At 39.0% G+C, this 18666-nt stretch overlaps 3 protein-coding genes across 3 annotated transcripts in view; 2 read left to right on the top strand and 1 right to left on the bottom strand.

The window, feature by feature from the left end:
- Window positions 1-82: 82 nt before the first annotated feature.
- Window positions 83-1988, bottom strand: LOC111810570 (cation/H(+) antiporter 3-like). Its single transcript, XM_023697291.1, has 2 exons — window positions 1323-1988; window positions 83-1242 (listed from the first exon to the last, which is right to left on the bottom strand). Exons 1-2 carry the CDS (start codon window positions 1974-1976, stop codon window positions 103-105), a joined length of 1794 nt encoding a protein of 597 aa, XP_023553059.1. The 5' UTR covers window positions 1977-1988; the 3' UTR covers window positions 83-102.
- A 3835-nt stretch (window positions 1989-5823) lies between these two features.
- On the top strand, window positions 5824-11672 carry LOC111810923 (dihydrofolate synthetase). Its single transcript, XM_023697772.1, has 10 exons — window positions 5824-6260; window positions 6494-6591; window positions 6693-6843; window positions 7180-7242; window positions 7334-7495; window positions 9911-10093; window positions 10180-10279; window positions 10571-10702; window positions 10792-10923; window positions 11174-11672. The coding sequence occupies exons 1-10, from the start codon at window positions 5964-5966 to the stop codon at window positions 11500-11502; spliced, it is 1647 nt and encodes a 548-aa protein (XP_023553540.1). The 5' UTR covers window positions 5824-5963; the 3' UTR covers window positions 11503-11672.
- Window positions 11673-17376: 5704 nt separating this feature from the next.
- Window positions 17377-18666, top strand: part of LOC111810659 (transcription factor SPEECHLESS-like) — a 2093-nt gene continuing 803 nt past the window's right edge. Inside the window, exons 1-2 of the mRNA XM_023697402.1 lie at window positions 17377-17805; window positions 17890-18468. Coding sequence (XP_023553170.1) covers window positions 17461-17805; window positions 17890-18468 — 924 coding nt within the window. The 5' untranslated portion in view covers window positions 17377-17460. The remainder of the gene's footprint in view (window positions 17806-17889; window positions 18469-18666) is intronic.

Here is an 18666-nt window from a genome sequence, read left to right as displayed (position 1 = left end):
TTGATTTGTTTGTATTGGTAGGAAGTGGTGCTATAGCTCAAAATATGAACATGAAGTATAAGAAACTGTGAGACTCGAAGTTGTAAAAACAATGATATTGAATTAAGTATCAGTAGCTGATTGCTGAATGACCAATACAGATGCTCTAAAGTTAACATCAAGCGATACAATGAGGTCCCCAAGAATTCCAAGCTCTGGAAAATCATTCCATTCATTAAGACCACAGGTCTGAGGGGATGATTCTTCCAGCCCTTTTCTTCGCCCAACAACCATAAGATCAAAATCATTCACCATTTTTCTGATTCCCATGACTGTATGAGTTCCATCTTCACACACTGCTTCTATGTATCGAACTCTCCCGTCTCCAAAACAGTTGGTTTTAAAATCCCTTAAGGTCTCAGAATCCAGCATTTTATCCCAGTTTTGATCATTACATGCCTCATCTTCCGCTGTTGAATGAGCAAATAATCTCAGCAATGTCAGCTCCACTCTTGGATCCTTTGTCAAACGCTTTGCATATGAAATTGCCTCTCTGTCATCACTCCCTCCTAAAAATATCACACAAACTGAGTAACAATCATTTTCACTCATCATGTTCCCCAGATTTCCTCTATTTGCGAAAATCCCCACTGAACAAGATGCACTTTCGATCACGCCAGAATTCAAAGCCTTTATTGTGTTGTCATCTCGATCCATATGGCCATCAGCTGTCCATGTTTGGTGAAATGGCAATATTATGAGAGATGAGGCCTTTTGAAGCTCCAATCTGCATACTTCACTCACCATGAACTTGTGGGGTGTGATTGTAGTGAAGCATTCAACACAAACTGTGCCATTTTGGTCTCTCTCAAAACGGTTAAAACAGAGGACTATGTTTTCAGAGTAGGATTCATCTTGATGGCTGTAGGGATTGTTGCCGTAGTTGTCTTGTTTATGAGAAATGAAAACGGGAGTGATTCTGCCAACCAGATCAACTGGATGGAGCACACTAATGGCTAGTGGGTTCTGCTTTGTGGGGCATGAGAGATTGAGTAGCTGAATTAGGCCATGAGTGTCTTTCTCTTGGTGAACGCAGACCAGAACTCGGAGCTCTGAGTTTTTAGGCAAGTTGACGATGTTCTTGTTTTGAGAGACAGCGTATTTGATTGAAGGGTTGTACAGATATTTGACTACAAATGGCACAAGAGTTGCAACTAATAAAATGATTAGTGTTAGCCATATGAGAAGCCCATCAGAGATGACCTGAAAAAAGAGAGAAATAAGTCAAGTGAAAGCTTGGTAATGCTATTTTCTAAGAAAGGGGTTTTAGAGAGAAAACATACACTATAGCCTCTGAGAATTGTGATGAAGGCCAATTCCACAATGCCTTTATTGCTCATCAAGAAGGCCAAGGCCAAAGAGTCATGAACAGGGAGGCCGCTGTACAACGAACCCAGAAAGCTAGAGATGACCTTCACTGAAAACGTTACAAAGGCAAGAACTATGTTGAATTGTGTAAACACGGTCTTGAACCCCACCAACAGGATTGACAAATCCGCTTGTATAGCTGACATAGCGATGAAAATTGGTAGGAACAGCTCAGAAACAAAAAAATCGAGCCTTTCAATCATAGAGATGACCAAGGGAGAGCCATCAGGAATGATCAAACCCAATAGATAAGGACCCAAAATTGCTGGTTGAGACAACAAAACAGAGACAGCAGAGCTCAACAAAACCAAACACATAACACCTTGAATATTAGAACCACCCACTAGCTTCCCTTTTGGGGTTCTTTTGATCATCCAAAGCGTTGCTGGCTTGAACACAAACCAAATCAAAAAGCCCTCAAAAAAGAAGCCCGCTACATAGAAAAATCCCCTTACAGCACTTACTTGGTACAGTCTTACCGCGTTACCAGCTACGAGGCCCAACTGGCTGAGCATGTCACCAACCAATGCTGCTGAGAGCCCCAAACGGCCGATGTCTGAACTGATCATATTGAGTTCCCTTAGAACATTTTCAATGACCGGCAATGAAACCATGCAATGTAAACTGACCATTAAAGACACTTTTTTCTGGCTTGGCCTATCCAAGTATGGAAGCAAAAGAGTTGTCACCAAATGACCACAAATCATTGGGCCAACAAAGGCTGGGAGGGCAACTAGATAGGCCTTTCTTTTGGTCCTTGATAGCATTCTCACGTCCATTTTCAACGCAAGTACGAAGAGATAAAGCATGTACCCGAAATATGTAAACACTGAAAGCGTGTCTTGGCTCTCAAGTGTAAAAAGTTTGTATCTTTCCCCGTCCCACTGCTTCCATGAACAACCAAATATCAACCCAGCCTGCATTATTGTTATTTCACCAAACCACAAAACAAAAGTTAAACAAACATGGATGCTTAATACAATCAAAAGTTTTTTTTTTTTTAAAAAAAAAATGGGTACTTACAATTATTCGAGAGGAAATCTTGGGGATCCCAAAGTTCTTGAGAACCAAATGAGTAATTGTCATGGATAAACAGAACAAAGCCAACTGTAACTCCAAGCGAGGCAAAGAATAGGAGAGCCACCAATCAAAGAGATTGTAACTTTCCCATAAACCTGGTGAGTTTACATGGATTGGCATAAATATACAAGTTGTTAAATTAATCATCCTTGACTTCAGATTCAACTGTAGTTTCGTCCGTCCTCGAGAACAACACCAAACACACAGCCACCTGAAGAGAAATGAGAAAGCTAAGGGAAGAAGATGTTGAATTACAACACAAAATGGGTTTCCTTTTTAAATGTCTTTCTCTATGTGGTCTGTTGGTTAGCAACCTACTGAATATAGCCAAACAACAAATTAAGGAAACAAAAAACCTTTGTATCCTATCATTACACTACGAGTTTGTTTTTTGTATCGACAAATCTACTAATATTATCCAAGACAACGTTAATATGTTTTCTTTATTTTGTTGTTAACATGCCTAAATTAAATTTTAACAGATTTAACCGTTAACTACAGCTCAATCATGAACATTATATTGCTGTGTTTTTTCCTTACTATTGATTGTTTGTTATTCATGAAACTCTTTTTTTGTCGTCTCAGATGGAAGGAGAAATTTATTATAATTTTAAAAGTATGCGTGACATGTAATAGTCTAAGTCCACCGCTAGTAGATATTGTCCGTTTTGGCCCATTACATATCGTTGTTAGCCTCACGATTTTAAAACGTGTCTAGTAGGGAGAGGTCTCCACACTCTTATAAGAAATGTTTCGTTCTCTTCAACTAACGTGGGATCTCACAATCTTCCTTCAATAATTGTTGATCGACCCTCTCTAGCTGTATGACCTTTCATATCGTTTTTCTTTCTATTTTCTTTAAAGGGTATGCAAGTCAACTCGTTAAGACATACGTAACATAAGAGAGCACCCATTATGCAATTGCGAGAGTGAAGACGATAAATCAACCCCAAATCTTTCAATATGCATCTAACCTAAGATTGCATAATCCTATTAGTATAAATAGTAAACTGTCAAATCTTATAAGTCTTCCATTTAGAATACACAAAGGAAAATAATGATGAATGAAGAAAATAATAATAATAATGAATATATAATACAAGTAGAACAGAGCTTCTGGAAATGAAATCTCTGCCAATTTTTAAGAAGGAAAAGAAGAGAAAAAAAAAAGTCCCATTTGAATGAAACAACCACACCATCTTCCTTCTCAACTCGCTCACTTGAAAATGTAATTCATAATCGGAATTGAATGCTGTTAATGCTCTTCTGTGTTTGGTGCTTTCGGAAGTTGCATCAATGGATGATATAAGTGAGCGCTAAAGCCAGCAGCATTAGAATATATGCTATGCCTTGGTCTATTGTGGTGCCTGCAACATATGAAATCGCAAGTCTTATTAGCACAAAAAAGAAAGAGTAGATTTTGTTTTGTATTGAAGCAATAAACAGAGAAGAAGGAAGAAGAGAGAAGTAACCATCACTAGTGGGGGCTGGGGCTGGAGCTGGAAAAGATGAATGTTCCGCTGCAGCTGATACAGGCAACATAACAACATAAACCACAGCAATAATCACAGCATAGATCCCAAAACAAGCTCTCAAAACACCCATCTCTCTGTCTTTGGCGATTATTCAATCCAATGCTGAGATACAGAAGAACAAGAACAAGAACAAGGGTGTGTGGAGATGGAGGGATTGGGGTTTATTAATAGTGTTTGGGTTTGGAGCGCAAGTTTTGGGAATCCCACGCAAACCCATGTGATGATTCTTCATTCATTCACAGATTCCTTCTTTTTTATGCTCTTGCTTCGCTGGATCTTCGATGTACTTAACCTTTGCTGCCAATGTTTTTTTTTTTCACTCTTGTCCTATCTACTTCTCTGCAATGATTTGGAACTCTAAGCTGACAACAGAATGTTTAGCATACATTACTCGAGCAATTTCACCTTCATTTTGGGTCCTACATTATAGTATTATGTTGAATGAATTGTTGTTGCCAGTTCAAAAGAGCTTTATATTGTGTGTGTATTGCTGCCAGTTCATTAGAGCTTTGTATTGTGATTGATTGATTGATGAACAGAGAGCTTTAGTCCAAAGTTTGGTGTCGTTAGAAAGAAACCAATATATAAAATTTATGGAGAAACTGTTTGTTGAGACCATTCTGTCACCACATGGGTACCATCTTCATAATGACTACTACCAACCGCAATCATTGTTAGTTATTCAACAAAGATTTTCTTATTCCTGTTGATTATGAGTGTCTGAATTATTTTCATATACTTTGGGAATTTCTTCATTCAGATAATGCCTTTGCCTTAGATGTCTGGAACCACTGCTTGGAGTAATGGGTGGCTAAGTTTCTGCAGAGCTCAATTGCCTCTGGGTCATACTCCTCCAACTGCTATCACTCTCGGTCTCCATCTTCAACAACCTTCATACCATTCTTGAACTCAATGATCTGACTTGAAGAGTTTTTCTTTCCACTTCCTTCCAGATTTTTAAAAAGTATTTATTAAAGGAAAGTTTTTACACCTTTATAAAGTTCTCCTTTCTAACCAACGTGGATCTCACAATACACCTCTCTATGGGACCTAGCATCCTCGCTAATATTCGTTCCCTTCTCCGATTGATGTGAGACTCCCCAATCCACCTCTTTTGGGATCCAGCATCCTTGCTGGGACACCGCCTGGTGTCCACTTCCCTTCGAGATTTAGCCTCCTTGCTAGCGTATCATCCAATGTCTGGCTCTGATTCTATTTGTAACAGAGATATTGTCCTCATTGTAATTTTCCTTTTGGGTTTTCTTTCAAAGTTTTTAAAACGCGTTTCGCACCCTTATAAAAAGAATATTTCGTTCTTAGATCTCACATATGATATTGTCTACGAACTTTCATGATTTTATTTTTCGTTTCTTCCAAATGTCTCTAAGAAGGAAGATTCTTCCTATTAATTAGCGAATACTATTTCTCTCCATAATCTTCAACAAATTACTAAAATATTTAGATTATAAATTTGGCTAAATTAAAAATTTATTATATATTTTTTCAAAAAAATTTCAAGACTAAATATACACATATTTAAAAATTTACAAACTAAATTGATAATTTAATAGATAAAATAATATAAAGAAAATTTCAATTGTTACCCATAAAACTTTTATTAGTTTTGGTTGTCATTTTATTGAGCTCTAAATTTAAATTTAAACAAGTGTTAAGCAGTCTTAAATCCATATAAAATCCACTATTCAAGTTTGATCACCGAATTTAGCTCTAAAAAAAAAAAAAAAAAAAAAAAAAAAAAAAAAAAAAAAAAAAAAANGGTAGTTTACCCTAGAAAAACTTAATCTTTATGCTATTGTCGTAGTCGAGGAGGATTGTCGCAAGTCCAAGAGTTCCAACATTTTCGCTCAATCAGCTATTCTTCAAGCTTGCAAGTCGCATTTCCTACCATTTTTTTACTCAAGAAAGAATGCCCATTTCACAATGAATCTCTTCAAATATCATCATCACTTCCGCCCGCAGATTCACGGAAGGCTTCTCCTAAATTATTTCGTTGGTGAAGGGCCTTCTATCAGTAGCCGAATTGGGTCCAAACAATGCTTCGGCAATCACTCAGAAGATCAACAGATGACGGAATTCATGGAATACTTAGATTCCCTGAAGAACTACGAGAAGTTGGGTGTGCCCACAGGCGCGGGGACGGATTCTGAGGATGGGTTCGATCTCGGAAGGATGAAAAGACTGATGGAGCGCCTGGGTAATCCACAATCCAAGTTTAAGGTTGGTTATTTATGATGATCAACTCTTACTTTTCTTAGTTTTTACTAAATTTTGAAGTTTTGGACCGACCCATTTCCTCTGCAATTCACTAAATTTAGTGTTTTATTCATATTAATTCTCTCCTCACTTGTGATGGATATCAATACCAATCGATGGGAAATGACACTACCAATGTTTGAACATTGCATATGAAAAGTTTAAGCTGTTAGTGACTGATGGTAGGACAATTATAGGCAATTCACATTGCGGGAACCAAGGGAAAAGGGTCGACTGCGGCCTTCCTGTCTAGCATTTTACGAGCAGAGGGATACTCTGTTGGTTGTTATACTAGGTACAGCCTTGTTGCAACACTTATCAAAATTTTCGTATACTCCTACTTGGAAGTTATTTGAGAAGGCATAACTTTGTGCTTGTGAATTTCTTCATCTGCAGTCCTCATATTGAAACTATAAGGGAACGTATTTCACTCGGAAGATCTGGAGAGATGGTCTCTGGAAAGGCACTAAATTTTCTTTTCAAAAGGAACAAAGAGTTACTTGACCAATCGGTAAAACTTGAAAATGGACGTATAAGTCACTTCGAGGTATTATATCATCCAGTCTGTTGTTGTGATTGAAAATTCTATAATAACTCAAATGGCTTTTATGCTGCTTCTGATTCTTCTAGTTGATTTGATTAAGCAAAATGCTGTTCCAAGTCTAGATTTTCACTCTGTAAATTTGTTTTTCTCGTGCTCATTTATTTCACACTGGATATGTACTTCATACATGTTTGATATATCCTGCATCTTTTTGGGTTTGGTTTCATCTAGGAAGATATAAATTGTTCATGTTAATGATAAGCCTGGACCCCTCATTGGACCCATGCAGTCATTCATGTTTTCTTCGATCTTTTAGACGAGCTGATGAAATTCTCCCAGGTCCTTACTGCTATGGCATTTTCACTCTTTGCTCAAGAGAATGTTGATGTTGCAGTCATTGAGGTTCACTTTCTTTTGGACTAATTTTTCTTTGCCAAGTATTTTCGTATGTCTTAAGAAAATCGACAATATGTTCTTATTTAAACTGAAACAGGCTGGACTTGGTGGTGCACGAGATGCAACAAACATAATTTGTAGCTCTAGACTTGCTGCTGCAGTCATAACTTCAATTGGAGAGGAACACATGGCTGCTCTGGGTGGCTCTTTGGAAAGCATTGCAATGGCAAAGGCTGGAATAATTAAACATGGTTGTCCGGTTAGGTTGTTTTCTTGATGTAATTTTCATGCTGATTGACTTTGTTCAGCCTTTGATATTCATTATCCTTGCATTAGTTAAGTTTTTCCTTTTCCAATGAGGTGACATGACCTACAAGAAGAGAAGAGGGGACTTAAAGTCAGCCTGAACTTACTTAAGACTATGGAGATTACAAAGATGTAATCTAATTAGCCTTAATTATTGTTTAAAATAATAATTGTTGTTGATAGAATAAGTTTGCAATTTTGTTGCAATGAACTTTAAGCATACGAATCCTGAACTACATTTTGTGTGAGATTCCACATCGATTGGAGAGAGGAACGAGTGTCTGCGAGGACGTTGGACCCTAAAGGGGGTAGACTGTGAGATCATGCATTGATTGGGGAGGAGAACGAAACATTCTTTATAAGGGTGTGGAAACCTCCCCTAGCAGACGCGTTTTATAATGTTGAGGGGAAGCTCGGAAGGGAAAGTCCAAATAGGACAACATCTGCTAGCGGTGGGCTTGGACTGTACGAATGATATCAAAGCCAGACCCCAGGCAGTGTGCCAATTAGGACGCTGGGCCCCGAAGGGGGTAAACACAGGGCGGTGTGCCAATGATGACGTTGGCCCCGAAGGGGGGGGGGGGGGGAATGTNGCGTGGATGTTGGACCCCGAAGGAGGTGGATTGTGAGATCCTACATCGGTTGGGGAGGAGAACGAAACATTATTTATAAGGGTGTGGAAACCTCCTCCTAGCAGACAATATGCCAACGAGGATGCTGGGCCCCCAAAGGGATGAACATCGGGCGGTGTGCTAGTGAGGACACTGGCCCCGAAAGGGGGTGGATTGTGAGATCCCATATCGATTGGAGAGAGGAACGAGTGCCAGTGAGGACGCTGGGCCCCGAAGGGGGTGAATTGTGAGATCCTACATCGGTTAGGGAGGAGAACAAAACATTCTTTATAAGGGTGTGGAAACCTCTTCTTAGCAAAACGCGTTTTAAAACCTTGAGGGGAAGCTTGGAAGGGAAAGCCCAAAAAGGACAATATCTGCTAGAGGTGGGCTTGGGCTATTATGAATGGTAAGAGCCAGACACCAGGCAATGTGTCAACGAGGGCGCTAGGCCCAAAGAAGGTGAACACTAGGCGGTGTGCCAGTGAGGATGCTGGCCCCGAAGAGGAGTGGATTGTGGGATCCCACATCAATTGGAGAGAGGAACAAGTGCCAGCGAGGATGCTAGACCCTGAAGGGGGTGGATTGTGAGATCCTACATTGGCTAGGGAGGAGAACGAAACATTCTTTATAAGGGTGTGGAAACCTCCTCCTAGCAGTCGCGTTTCAAAACCTTGAGGGAGGCCCGAAAGGGAAAGCCCAAAGAAGACAATATCTGCTAGCAATGGGCTCGAGCTATTACAAATGGTATCAGAGCCAGACACCAGGCGATGTGCCCCACGAGGGCGCTAGACTCCGAAGGGGGTGAACCAGTGGTGTGCTAGTGAGGACGATGGCCCCGAAGGAGGTGAGCACTGGGCGGTATGCCAGTGAGGACGTTGGCCTCGAAGGGGGGTGGATTGTGAGATCCCACATTGATTAGAGAGAGGAACGAGTGCCAGCGAGGACACTGGACCCCGAAGGAGGTGGATTGTGACATCCTACATCAGTTGGGGAGGAGAACGAAACATTCTTTACAAAGGTGTAAACCTCCTCCTAGCATACGTGTTTTAAAACCTTGAGGGAAAGCCAAAAGTGGACAATATCTGTTAGTGGTGGGCGTGGGCTATTACAAATGGTATCAGAGTCAAACACCAAGCGATGTTCCAACGAGGGCGCTAGGCCCCAAAGTGGGTGAACACTAAGTGGTGTGCCAGTGAGTAGGCTAGCCCCAAAGGGGGGTGGATTGTGAGATCCCACATCGATTAGAGAGAGGAATGAGTGCTAGCGTGGACGCTAGACCCGAAGGGAGTGGGTTGTGAGATCCTACATTGGTTGGGGAGGAGAACAAAACATTCTTTATAAGGGTGTGTAAAATTTCTCCTAGCAGACGCATTTTAAAACCTTGAGGAGAAGCTCGGAAGGGAGAGCACAAAAAGGCCAACATCTGCTGCCGTGATCTTGGGCTGTTAAAGGCTGTTTGTCAGATTCTATTGCCGTATAGAGGGGTATCAAATCAATTTAGTTCTGTAAATAACCTAAAAGCAACCTGCATGAAAAGTTCTTAGAGGCTTTCATAGTTCATTGCCTTTTATATGGTCTCCAAGGGGCATGAAATTCTCTCCCATAGTTGTTGTCGCAAGTTTTTGTGTTCGTGTGTCTGTCTGTGTGAGAGAAACTTATTCTCCAATTCCTATTGTAATAAGGTTGTCTTTTTTATTTGATCTGATTTCTCTTCTGAAATTTATTCCTAAAATACTCCTCAAATTCAATGTCAGACCATTCTGGGTGGTCCTTTCATTCCAAATATTGAGTGCATTCTTCGCGACAAAGCATTGTCCATGTCTTCGCCTGTAGTATCAGCCTCAGATCCTGGAAATAGAAGTACCATAAAAGGTGTAAGCCTGCTCAATGGAAGACTTTGCCAATGCTGCGACCTAATAATCCAAACAGACAATGAAGTATGACCCTTATATTCTATTAAACGAATATAAATTTGACTCCTTGAACGTCTAACAAGAGTTCCTTTCTCTCATTGTCAATGCAGTTCATTGAGTTATTTGATGTCAACCTCCGCATGCTTGGACGTCATCAACTTCAGAATGCAGCAACTGCAACTTGTGTTATTCTTACTCTCCGCAATTTAGGTAATATCATTTCGTACATTTGACTTGATATCCGTACCATCATTTAGGGAATAAACATGCGATGTGTGATGATTTCCCTGATTCATTTACTGAAGATAATAGCTGCTGTGTGTTGCATCTACACTTTCTTTTTGAAGTTTCTTAACAGTTTGTTCCCTTTGCATGTGAAACCTCTGCAGATAAGATACTTATGATTGCTTGCTTTTAGAGGATATGTGATGAAAGTTACAGTATAGTTCATTTACCCGTATACTTCCTTTTAATATTTTCCTATTGTGATGAATAATTCAGGTTGGAGAATTTCAGATGCATCTATTAGGAGTGGACTAGAGAAAACATTCTTGGTCGGTAGGAGTCATTTCTTATCAGCCAAGGAAGCTGGGATGCTTGGACTACCTGGAACAACAATATTGCTTGATGGAGGTGCATTCATACTTCTGTTTACTGACAAGTTTTGTCTGTTGGGATGGAGGTGCAGTCTTTTTAATTGGTTTCGTTAACTGTTCTCTCAGCCCACACCAAAGACTCTGCTAAAGCATTAGTGGACACCATTCAAATGAGTTTTCCCGATGCTCAATTGGCTCTCGTGGTTGCAATGGCTAGTGATAAGGATCACAATGGTTTTGCCACAGAATTTCTTCAAGGTATAGCCTTCCCCTTCGAAGAGTTGGTCACTCATTTTCTTTGTCACAGAGTTTGAAACTGAAGATGTATATTGCTTGATTGTAAATGATGGCAGTTTAAACGAAACAATCAGTTTTTGTAGAGATTCTGTTAAACAAACATTCCATATGTTATGCACTGTCATGAAATCTTGGTTGTTATATCTGTCTTTTCTGATGTTGTGAGATGTAGCGATGTAATGCTGACAGTCAGCAGTTGACTGAATTTCAGGTGGAAAATTGGAGTCCATTGTCTTAAGTGAAGCCAATATTGGTGGAGGCAAATCAAGGACAACTTCAGCTGCTCTTCTAAGGGACTGCTGGATCCAAGCATCCAATGAAATGGGGATCCCTATTTCTCTGGAAACTAAAGACGCACCAGTTTCCTCGACAAGCAAGCTAGAAAACAGACCGGTATTGACTACAGAGACCTCGTTATTACGTGCCATAAAAATCGCTGCTGAGATTCTCAAGCAGAGAATCGAAGGGCGGCGAGGCCTTGTCGTAGTAACTGGCTCCCTGCATGCTGTTTCAATGGTGTTATCTTCTCTTCATTCTTGAAGCCTTTTACTTATGAAAGCACTTCATTGGATGAAGTTTAAGCAAAGTTCCTTAGATTTGCAGATTATTTTGGTAGTATGTTTGGTATGAATTATTTGAGGTATTTTCTGTCATACTTTTTTGAGAAGAATAAATATGTTTATAAAAGTATAAATGCTGTTGTTTAATTACCCTATGCTTTCAGAACTTCAAAGCTATTCTGAACGCTATGTTGACATTCCAATTGCTGTGTGCAGAGCCATTAGTGAACCATAAAGAGCATTCTGAAAAAGAGAGGTCTAATGGGTAGCCATTATCTTTCACCTTTCCTCAAGCTTTTTACGCTTTTATCTCTCACGCCTGTCTCCCACACTCCTCTCTCTCTCTCTCTCTCTACCCAGTACGTATTCATTGTCGTTACCATCATTTTGACGGTGGTCGTAACAGGCTAGTAGTATAACCAACGAGGCCATTTTAGCTTACTTTGTAATCATTCACACGCTCCCAAGAAAATTGAAATATTTTAAGCTAAATACACTTGGGGTTTAAGGCTTTTTTTAAGTCTTTGTTGATTATTTTATCATTTAATTACTTTCATTTAGATATGGACTCATTTCATTCACGAATCTTTTTTTTATTTAGGGTGTTACAAACCATCACAATCCTTTTGGTTCGGTCTTAATCTATCCATGCTATTTTGGCCTTCAACTCAAGTTTTTTGAGGATTGTAGCATGGTGTCGTGTGAGATTTATCAGCAAATTATAGTAAGTAACGAGGCTTCAATTCCTTTTTAAATTCACTGAGGATGTTGTACTATTTGCTTTCTATGCTTTCAAGCTAGGTTAGAAACTATTCGATGATATTTTTTACTTCGCCAAAGCAGATATTATGGGATATGTGATCGAAAATATCTATTTACATAGATAATTAATAAGATCAGAGTTGCGAAGGTTTGTGAAAAGCATTTGAGTCGTAATTGATTAAATTTACTGTTTTATTTTTTTACAGCAACAATATGATGTGTTTGACCTGTTGTGAATGAATGCACACAATTCTTCTAGATTATACTATGGTTTCTTGTCATGTTTGTGTATATACATGTCTTTTGTTATGTCATTGTCGCACGAAATTGAATGTAGTTACAAAATTCAACCAAAGTCTTCTTTTTTTTCTTTTGACAGCAAAATAAAAAAAATCAACTTAAGTTTAAGTCCACACACCAACCCAACTACAAGTAAGTAGAGAAGAAAGAATCTAACCCAACTACAAGTAAGTAGAGAAGAAAGATCTCCAAAGATTCTGTTCATTAAGGTAACTTGTCTAGTAACTAATTAAGTTCCTGTGATTTGAAACTCACAGAAAGACAAAATCATAACTAAGAGATAAATCTCAGGAGTTCCATTTTGAAGTTAAAACTAAGGACTGAGATTCTAAATATATAGAGACAAGGTGAAGATTTTGTGTGATGTGAACTTTAAGAAAGAAGAAGAAGAAGAAGAAGAACAGGTTTCAAATTTGTCCCATTGAACAGTTGGAAGATCTAAAACAAACAGAATGAACACTGTTATCAAAACCCTAAATTTCTTCATCTTCCAATGAACACAAGAAAAAAAGTTTTTTTTTTTAAAAAAGATAGATTCTTCATTTTTCGATATTAAATACGAATGATCATTCTCATAGGACCCACCGTCGGTGTGAGCAAAGTCTAGAAAGCTTCAGAATTTTAAACCATGAAATGATTCAAACTGCATAGAATCTGATCAACTATTCACCTTTCTTCATGGTTGGAAGAGCCTACATCACTCAAAGCTGACCATTCCTCAGCTCAAAAACAAAAACCCATAAGGAAAAAGAATCACTCTTTGTTTTTCTTTTTGTTTCTTTGTGTGTAACTTTGAAACCACTGAAACACAGGGTTTCCATCATTGGAGATTCTTGTATGCATATAAAAGTCAACTTTTGATGCATTGTCAGATCTTGGTTACAGTGGGCGGTGGCTGAAATATTGGATTTAATTAAGAAGGAAGAGGGATTAAAAAGAAGTGGTGAAAAAGGGTTATTATTGAGGGAAGAAGATAGAAAGGTGGTAGGAGGCAAAAATAATAAAAAGAAGACATTCTTTTTGGTGAGGGGAGGGAGTGGGGTGGTGGGTGGGGCTAAGAGGTATAAACTCACCACTGCATTTTCCCAACCACCCAGAACCTGACGGGTCATTGCTCACTAAATGAACAAAAAGTAAACCTCTATTCAAAAAACTTTGTCTTTTACTTCCCAAAGGATCGTACCACACAAACACAAACCCAACAGGACATTGTGTATTGTGTGTTACATTCATGTTTGTTGGGACACAAATTTTGAAGCCTTTAAATCAACACACAACCACTGCTCATCATAATGCATGTCGTCTCCCTTTTCCCCCTCCACCTGTTACAAACCGTCTAAATTTACCGCACCGTTAATATAGATATTATTCGTTTTGGATCGTTAACGTATTGTTGTCAGCTTCACGATTTTAAAATACGTTTACTAAGGAGAGGTTTCTACACCCTTAGAAGGAATGATTTGTTTCCCTTTTGAACCAATGTGGAATCTCACCATCCACCCCTTGAGGGCCAATGTCCTTGTAGACAAACCGCTTGAGGTCTGACTCTGATATCATTTGTAGTAGCTCAAGCTCACCCTAATAGATATTGTCCTTTTTGACTCATTACGTATCGTCGTCAGTCTCACCATTTTAAAATAGAGGTTTCTACACCCTTATAAGTAAAATGAGATTTCTACACACTTATAAGTAATCTTTCGCTCCTCTAAATCTTCACATTTTACTTCAGCTTTCAAAAACCCTCTTTGTCTTATTATGTAATATCTGAATGGAAGGTGGGTGAAATAAAAAATAACCATGTTCTTGCAAGGGAGTGAAGAGCTTTGAGATGCCACAGTAGGGCCTGTTGAATTTGTGAGAGAAAAAGAAACATGATGAACATCACAGAGTACTGTTTCTAAGGGAGGGAGAGAGAGAGAGAGAAGAAAGGGCTAGAAAGTGGTAGAAAAATACTGTAAAAATTTACAACAACTCAAAGTTTGGTCCTACACCTTTAATTTACCTATTCACTGGGAGACCAACATTCTTACCCTCTCTTGTTTAGACCATATTCATGTGGCTGATCTCTTCTGATTTGCAGCCTTGTGTTAGCAAATTAGTGAGCTTTCTGGGAGGTTTTCATTTTATGGGTTGCATGGGAAACTTAATCTTAAACACCCATATGGGAAAAATTAAGGGTTGAATAATAGATAAAATGAAGGAAGGAAGGAAGGTGGAGGGACTGGCAGCTTCCAACGGTTACAGGACATGAATGGGGACAAGTCATCCAAAATGGGACATCGAATCTAATATGTAATCAACATTGTGGGACCCAACTCCACGTCTGCCACCTGTCCGATCACAGCCACACACAATTTCCGAGGTTGTCCAACATCTCTTCAAACCCTAAACAATCTACCTCAAACTTATCTGATTAGATCCCCACAATCTAACTATCATCGAATTAATCAAATCAAATCCATATGCTTCTTTGAAGATTAAGAGAACAGAGTTCGAGCCATTGATGGAGGAGAAGAAACAATAAGGTTTTGAGAGAGGAGGAGGAAGAAGAAGAGGAAGAAGAAGGATTGTGTAATTAATAGTGGGGGGAGAGTAATGTAAAGGTGATACATTTCGTGGGTGCGTATTGAATGAGGCATTCAGGTAAGGAAATGAGGAGAGAGGAGGGGAGTGATTGGGGATTGGGCCATGCAATTGAATATAATATTTAAGTATTGTTTTTAAATTTTGTCCCACATTCCACATCCATAATGGTGCAGGGTGACATAAATGATGAAGGGACCTTATTGCTTGAATCTTAATGTAGCTTCATATGTTCATATATGTACAAATCTTTGTGTCTATTTATTATGCCTTTATAAAGCCTATCATACATACGCTGTGAATGCCCTGATCAATTCTATTCTTTACAAACATCCCTTTTAATATCCTAATTAAACTCAACTCATATTGCTTCTAGTATTGCTTCTAGTATTGCTTCTAGGGTCGTGTAGGGTTTAGGGAGAGAGGAAAAGTGTTTCAAGGGAAAGAGGAAGCAGGCAATTACTTCTCTCCCCCATTTGTGACTGAGTGTGGGGTGCTGTGGCAGCTCTGTGTGGCCACCCGCCCCCACACCAGAGTAAAAAGGGGAAGGGGAGGGAGATTAATTAATTAACTAGTTATAATATATGATTCCATGAAGGAATGGTGTGTTATATAGTGTAATGATATTAAATGGGGGAGGGAGAAGTAAATGAGAATGGCAGGGGGGAGAGAAGAGAAGAGGAAATGTGATGCGGATGGGTGTGGGCAGAAATGTGCAAGTTGTGTTAGTTTTGTTACAAATATTGAATACCATATTACTTACGTCGCTTTCCTCTTTATGTCAATGTGTTGTGAATTTCTGAACCTCTTTCAATGTCCACACACACGCCATCTCCGTGCTTCCTCTCAATATCCTCACTCCTCACTCTCTTACTATACCATCTTTTTTGCTAAATCCTTCTGCTACTAAATATCTGCTGCATGCATGGGTTCCTGTTATCATAAACCATCCTGCTTTTATTTCCAACCTCATAAACTAAGCTTACCATCATTCTAATGCCTCATGTCTTCATTCATTTCATCACTCTTAAACAATGGACACTTGTTATTCCTTTTTTATCTCTCACAATCGTCCTCAGTCTCACGGTTTAGAAGAGGCTTCCACACCTTTATAAATAAATGTTTCGTTCTCCTCTCCAACTGATGTGGGATCTCATAATCTAAACGCGTTTGTTAGGGAGAGATTTCCACACCCTTGTAAGAAATGTTTTGTCCCCCTCTCCGATGTGTGATCTCACAATCCACCCCCTTGGGGCCAACGTCTTCACTAGCACATCGCCTAGTATCTGGTTGTAATACCATTTGTAACAGCCCAAGTCTACTACTAATATAGATATTGTCCACTTTAGCTCATTACGTATCGCCGTTAGTTTCACGATTTTAAAACGTGTCGGTTAGAAATGTATTTTCACACCTTTTATAAGAAATGTTTCGTTCTTGTTTGTGGCCGACCGACATGGAATCTCCTACTCTATGTATGTATATAAATGGAATGGAATTTAATTGACTGCAAAAGAATTGAAGGGTGATAGATATAGAAGGGAGATGAGATAATGGAAGAGAGAAGACAAAAAGTAGAGGGGGTTAATGTGAAAGCAAAAATTAATGAGTTTAAATGCTGCATTCATAGACAAATTAAGACATGGGAATGTTCTGATTGCTATATATATATAGATTTAAATGAGTTCCTAAACATGACTTGGTACTCAACATTAAGATCTTCATATGCCCAATCCGACACAGAGAGGATATTATTACTATTATTAACTACAAACCAACATATAAAGTTGTGGGCTAACATTTGATGATTAGGGAATCATGAGAAATGGTGTCTGAGCTCTGTCTGGGTGTCTAGTACAAACATGGTACCAGAACAATTAAGCTTTGAGAGACGGGAAGTGAAAGCCAAGCTACAGTTTCCAAGGAGAGATAATGAAACAACCAAATTTGTCAAACGATCTATTTTACTCAAACCATTTCAACTCCATGTTTATAAGAACCAACCCTTTTAATATGATTTCAGTTCCATCTTTCTTCTTGCCCGTCTGATCCTCACTTATCCAACGGTTAGCATTTCAAGAGAGCTATAATATGTTGATGGTGATAGTTTAGTCCCTTTCATATTCTCCCCTTCCTCTTATTTACTTCCCCTTAGGCTACCCTCTCTTGATCTTGACAATATATTTTTTCCTCCATTTTGCTCTATCTATCTGGGTCCTTTTCTTTCCCTTTTTCAACACAAAAGCTCCAAACTTTGTGCTTCTTTAGCCCAACAGAACAAAAGGGTACAAACATGGTTGATAATTTAGCTGACTTTTTCCAACAAAATGAAGAATTTGTCGACCATACCACAAACCCCCAGTTGGAAGGATATGACCTCTTCAGCATCTTTGATAGTTTGGAGAATGTTGCAGAATTCAGTATGATCGAGGACGACACCGAGCTTGAGACTTCCCCTAAAACCAAGCGCTTGAAACTGAACGGTTCCGCTATGGCTGGTGTCTCTTCCTCAGAGGATGCAAACCCTGATGGAGCACAAAGAATGTCTCACATCACGGTAGAGCGCAACCGTAGGAAGCAAATGAACGAGCACTTGTCGGTGTTGAGATCGCTCATGCCTTGTTTCTATGTCAAGAAAGTATGTTGAAAATTTTTGAGAATATGATTTCATTTCAGGGCTTTGTGTTGAATGATATTATATTGTTGTTGAATGTGGTTTTAGGGAGATCAAGCTTCAATAATTGGAGGGGTGGTGGAATACATCAAAGAGTTGCAACAAGTTCTTCAATCACTAGAGGCCAAAAAGCAAAGGAAAGTGTATAGTGAAGTGTTGAGCCCTAGGGTTGTTTCAAGTCCAAGGCCTTTGCCAATGAGTCCAAGAAAGCCACCACCACTAAGTCCTCGCCTTAACTTGCCAATTAGTCCAAGAACCCCACAACCCACTAGCCCTTACAGCAAGCCTCCAAGGTTGCAACAGCCTCCCACCACCGATATGGCTAATAACAACATCAGCACAGTAGAGCCATCGCCCTGTAATTCATCTTCCACCACAAATTCCTCCATTGACAATGGTAACAATGGTAACAACGGTAACAATGATCTTGTGGCGAATTCAAAATCCGGCATAGCTGAAGTTGAGGTGAAGTTTACAGGTCCAAATGTGGTTTTGAAGACAGTTTCTGCTCCAATCCCTGGACAAGCTGTTAAGATCATTGCTGCCCTTGAACAACTCTCCCTAGAAATTCTCCATGTCAAGATCACCACCGTTGATGATACCATGTTTAACTCTTTTACAATTAAGGTATGCATAATCTTTGTTTTTATTTTTTCAAAACTAAGTTTATAAACACAATTTCAAAACCAAACAAAAGATGTTTTAATTATCAAAGGAGAGTCAAGTTACTAGCTTTCACTACTCTTTTGCCTCGTTTTCCGTGCAGCTTTCCTTTTTTTTTTTTTTTTTTTTTTTTTTTTTTTTTTTTTTTTTTTTTTTTTTTTT

The sequence above is a fragment of the Cucurbita pepo genome, chromosome LG14, assembly GCF_002806865.2.
Source record: "Cucurbita pepo subsp. pepo cultivar mu-cu-16 chromosome LG14, ASM280686v2, whole genome shotgun sequence".
Lineage (NCBI taxonomy): Eukaryota > Viridiplantae > Streptophyta > Magnoliopsida > Cucurbitales > Cucurbitaceae > Cucurbita > Cucurbita pepo.
This window is presented reverse-complemented; position numbering and strand designations above follow the sequence as displayed.

Excerpts from the sequence above, each read along its gene's own strand:
- LOC111810923 (XM_023697772.1), top strand. The coding sequence starts at position 5,964 with ATGAATCTCTTCAAATATCATCATCACTTCCGCCCGCAGATTCACGGA. Across the intron at positions 7,496-9,910 it reads TAATTAAACATGGTTGTCCG|ACCATTCTGGGTGGTCCTTT; the intron begins GTTAGGTTGTTT and ends ATTCAATGTCAG. Across the intron at positions 10,094-10,179 it reads TAATCCAAACAGACAATGAA|TTCATTGAGTTATTTGATGT; the intron begins GTATGACCCTTA and ends TTGTCAATGCAG.
- LOC111810570 (XM_023697291.1), bottom strand. The coding sequence starts at position 1,976 with ATGATCAGTTCAGACATCGGCCGTTTGGGGCTCTCAGCAGCATTGGTT. Across the intron at positions 1,243-1,322 it reads CAATTCTCAGAGGCTATAGT|GTCATCTCTGATGGGCTTCT; the intron begins GTATGTTTTCTC and ends CTCTTTTTTCAG.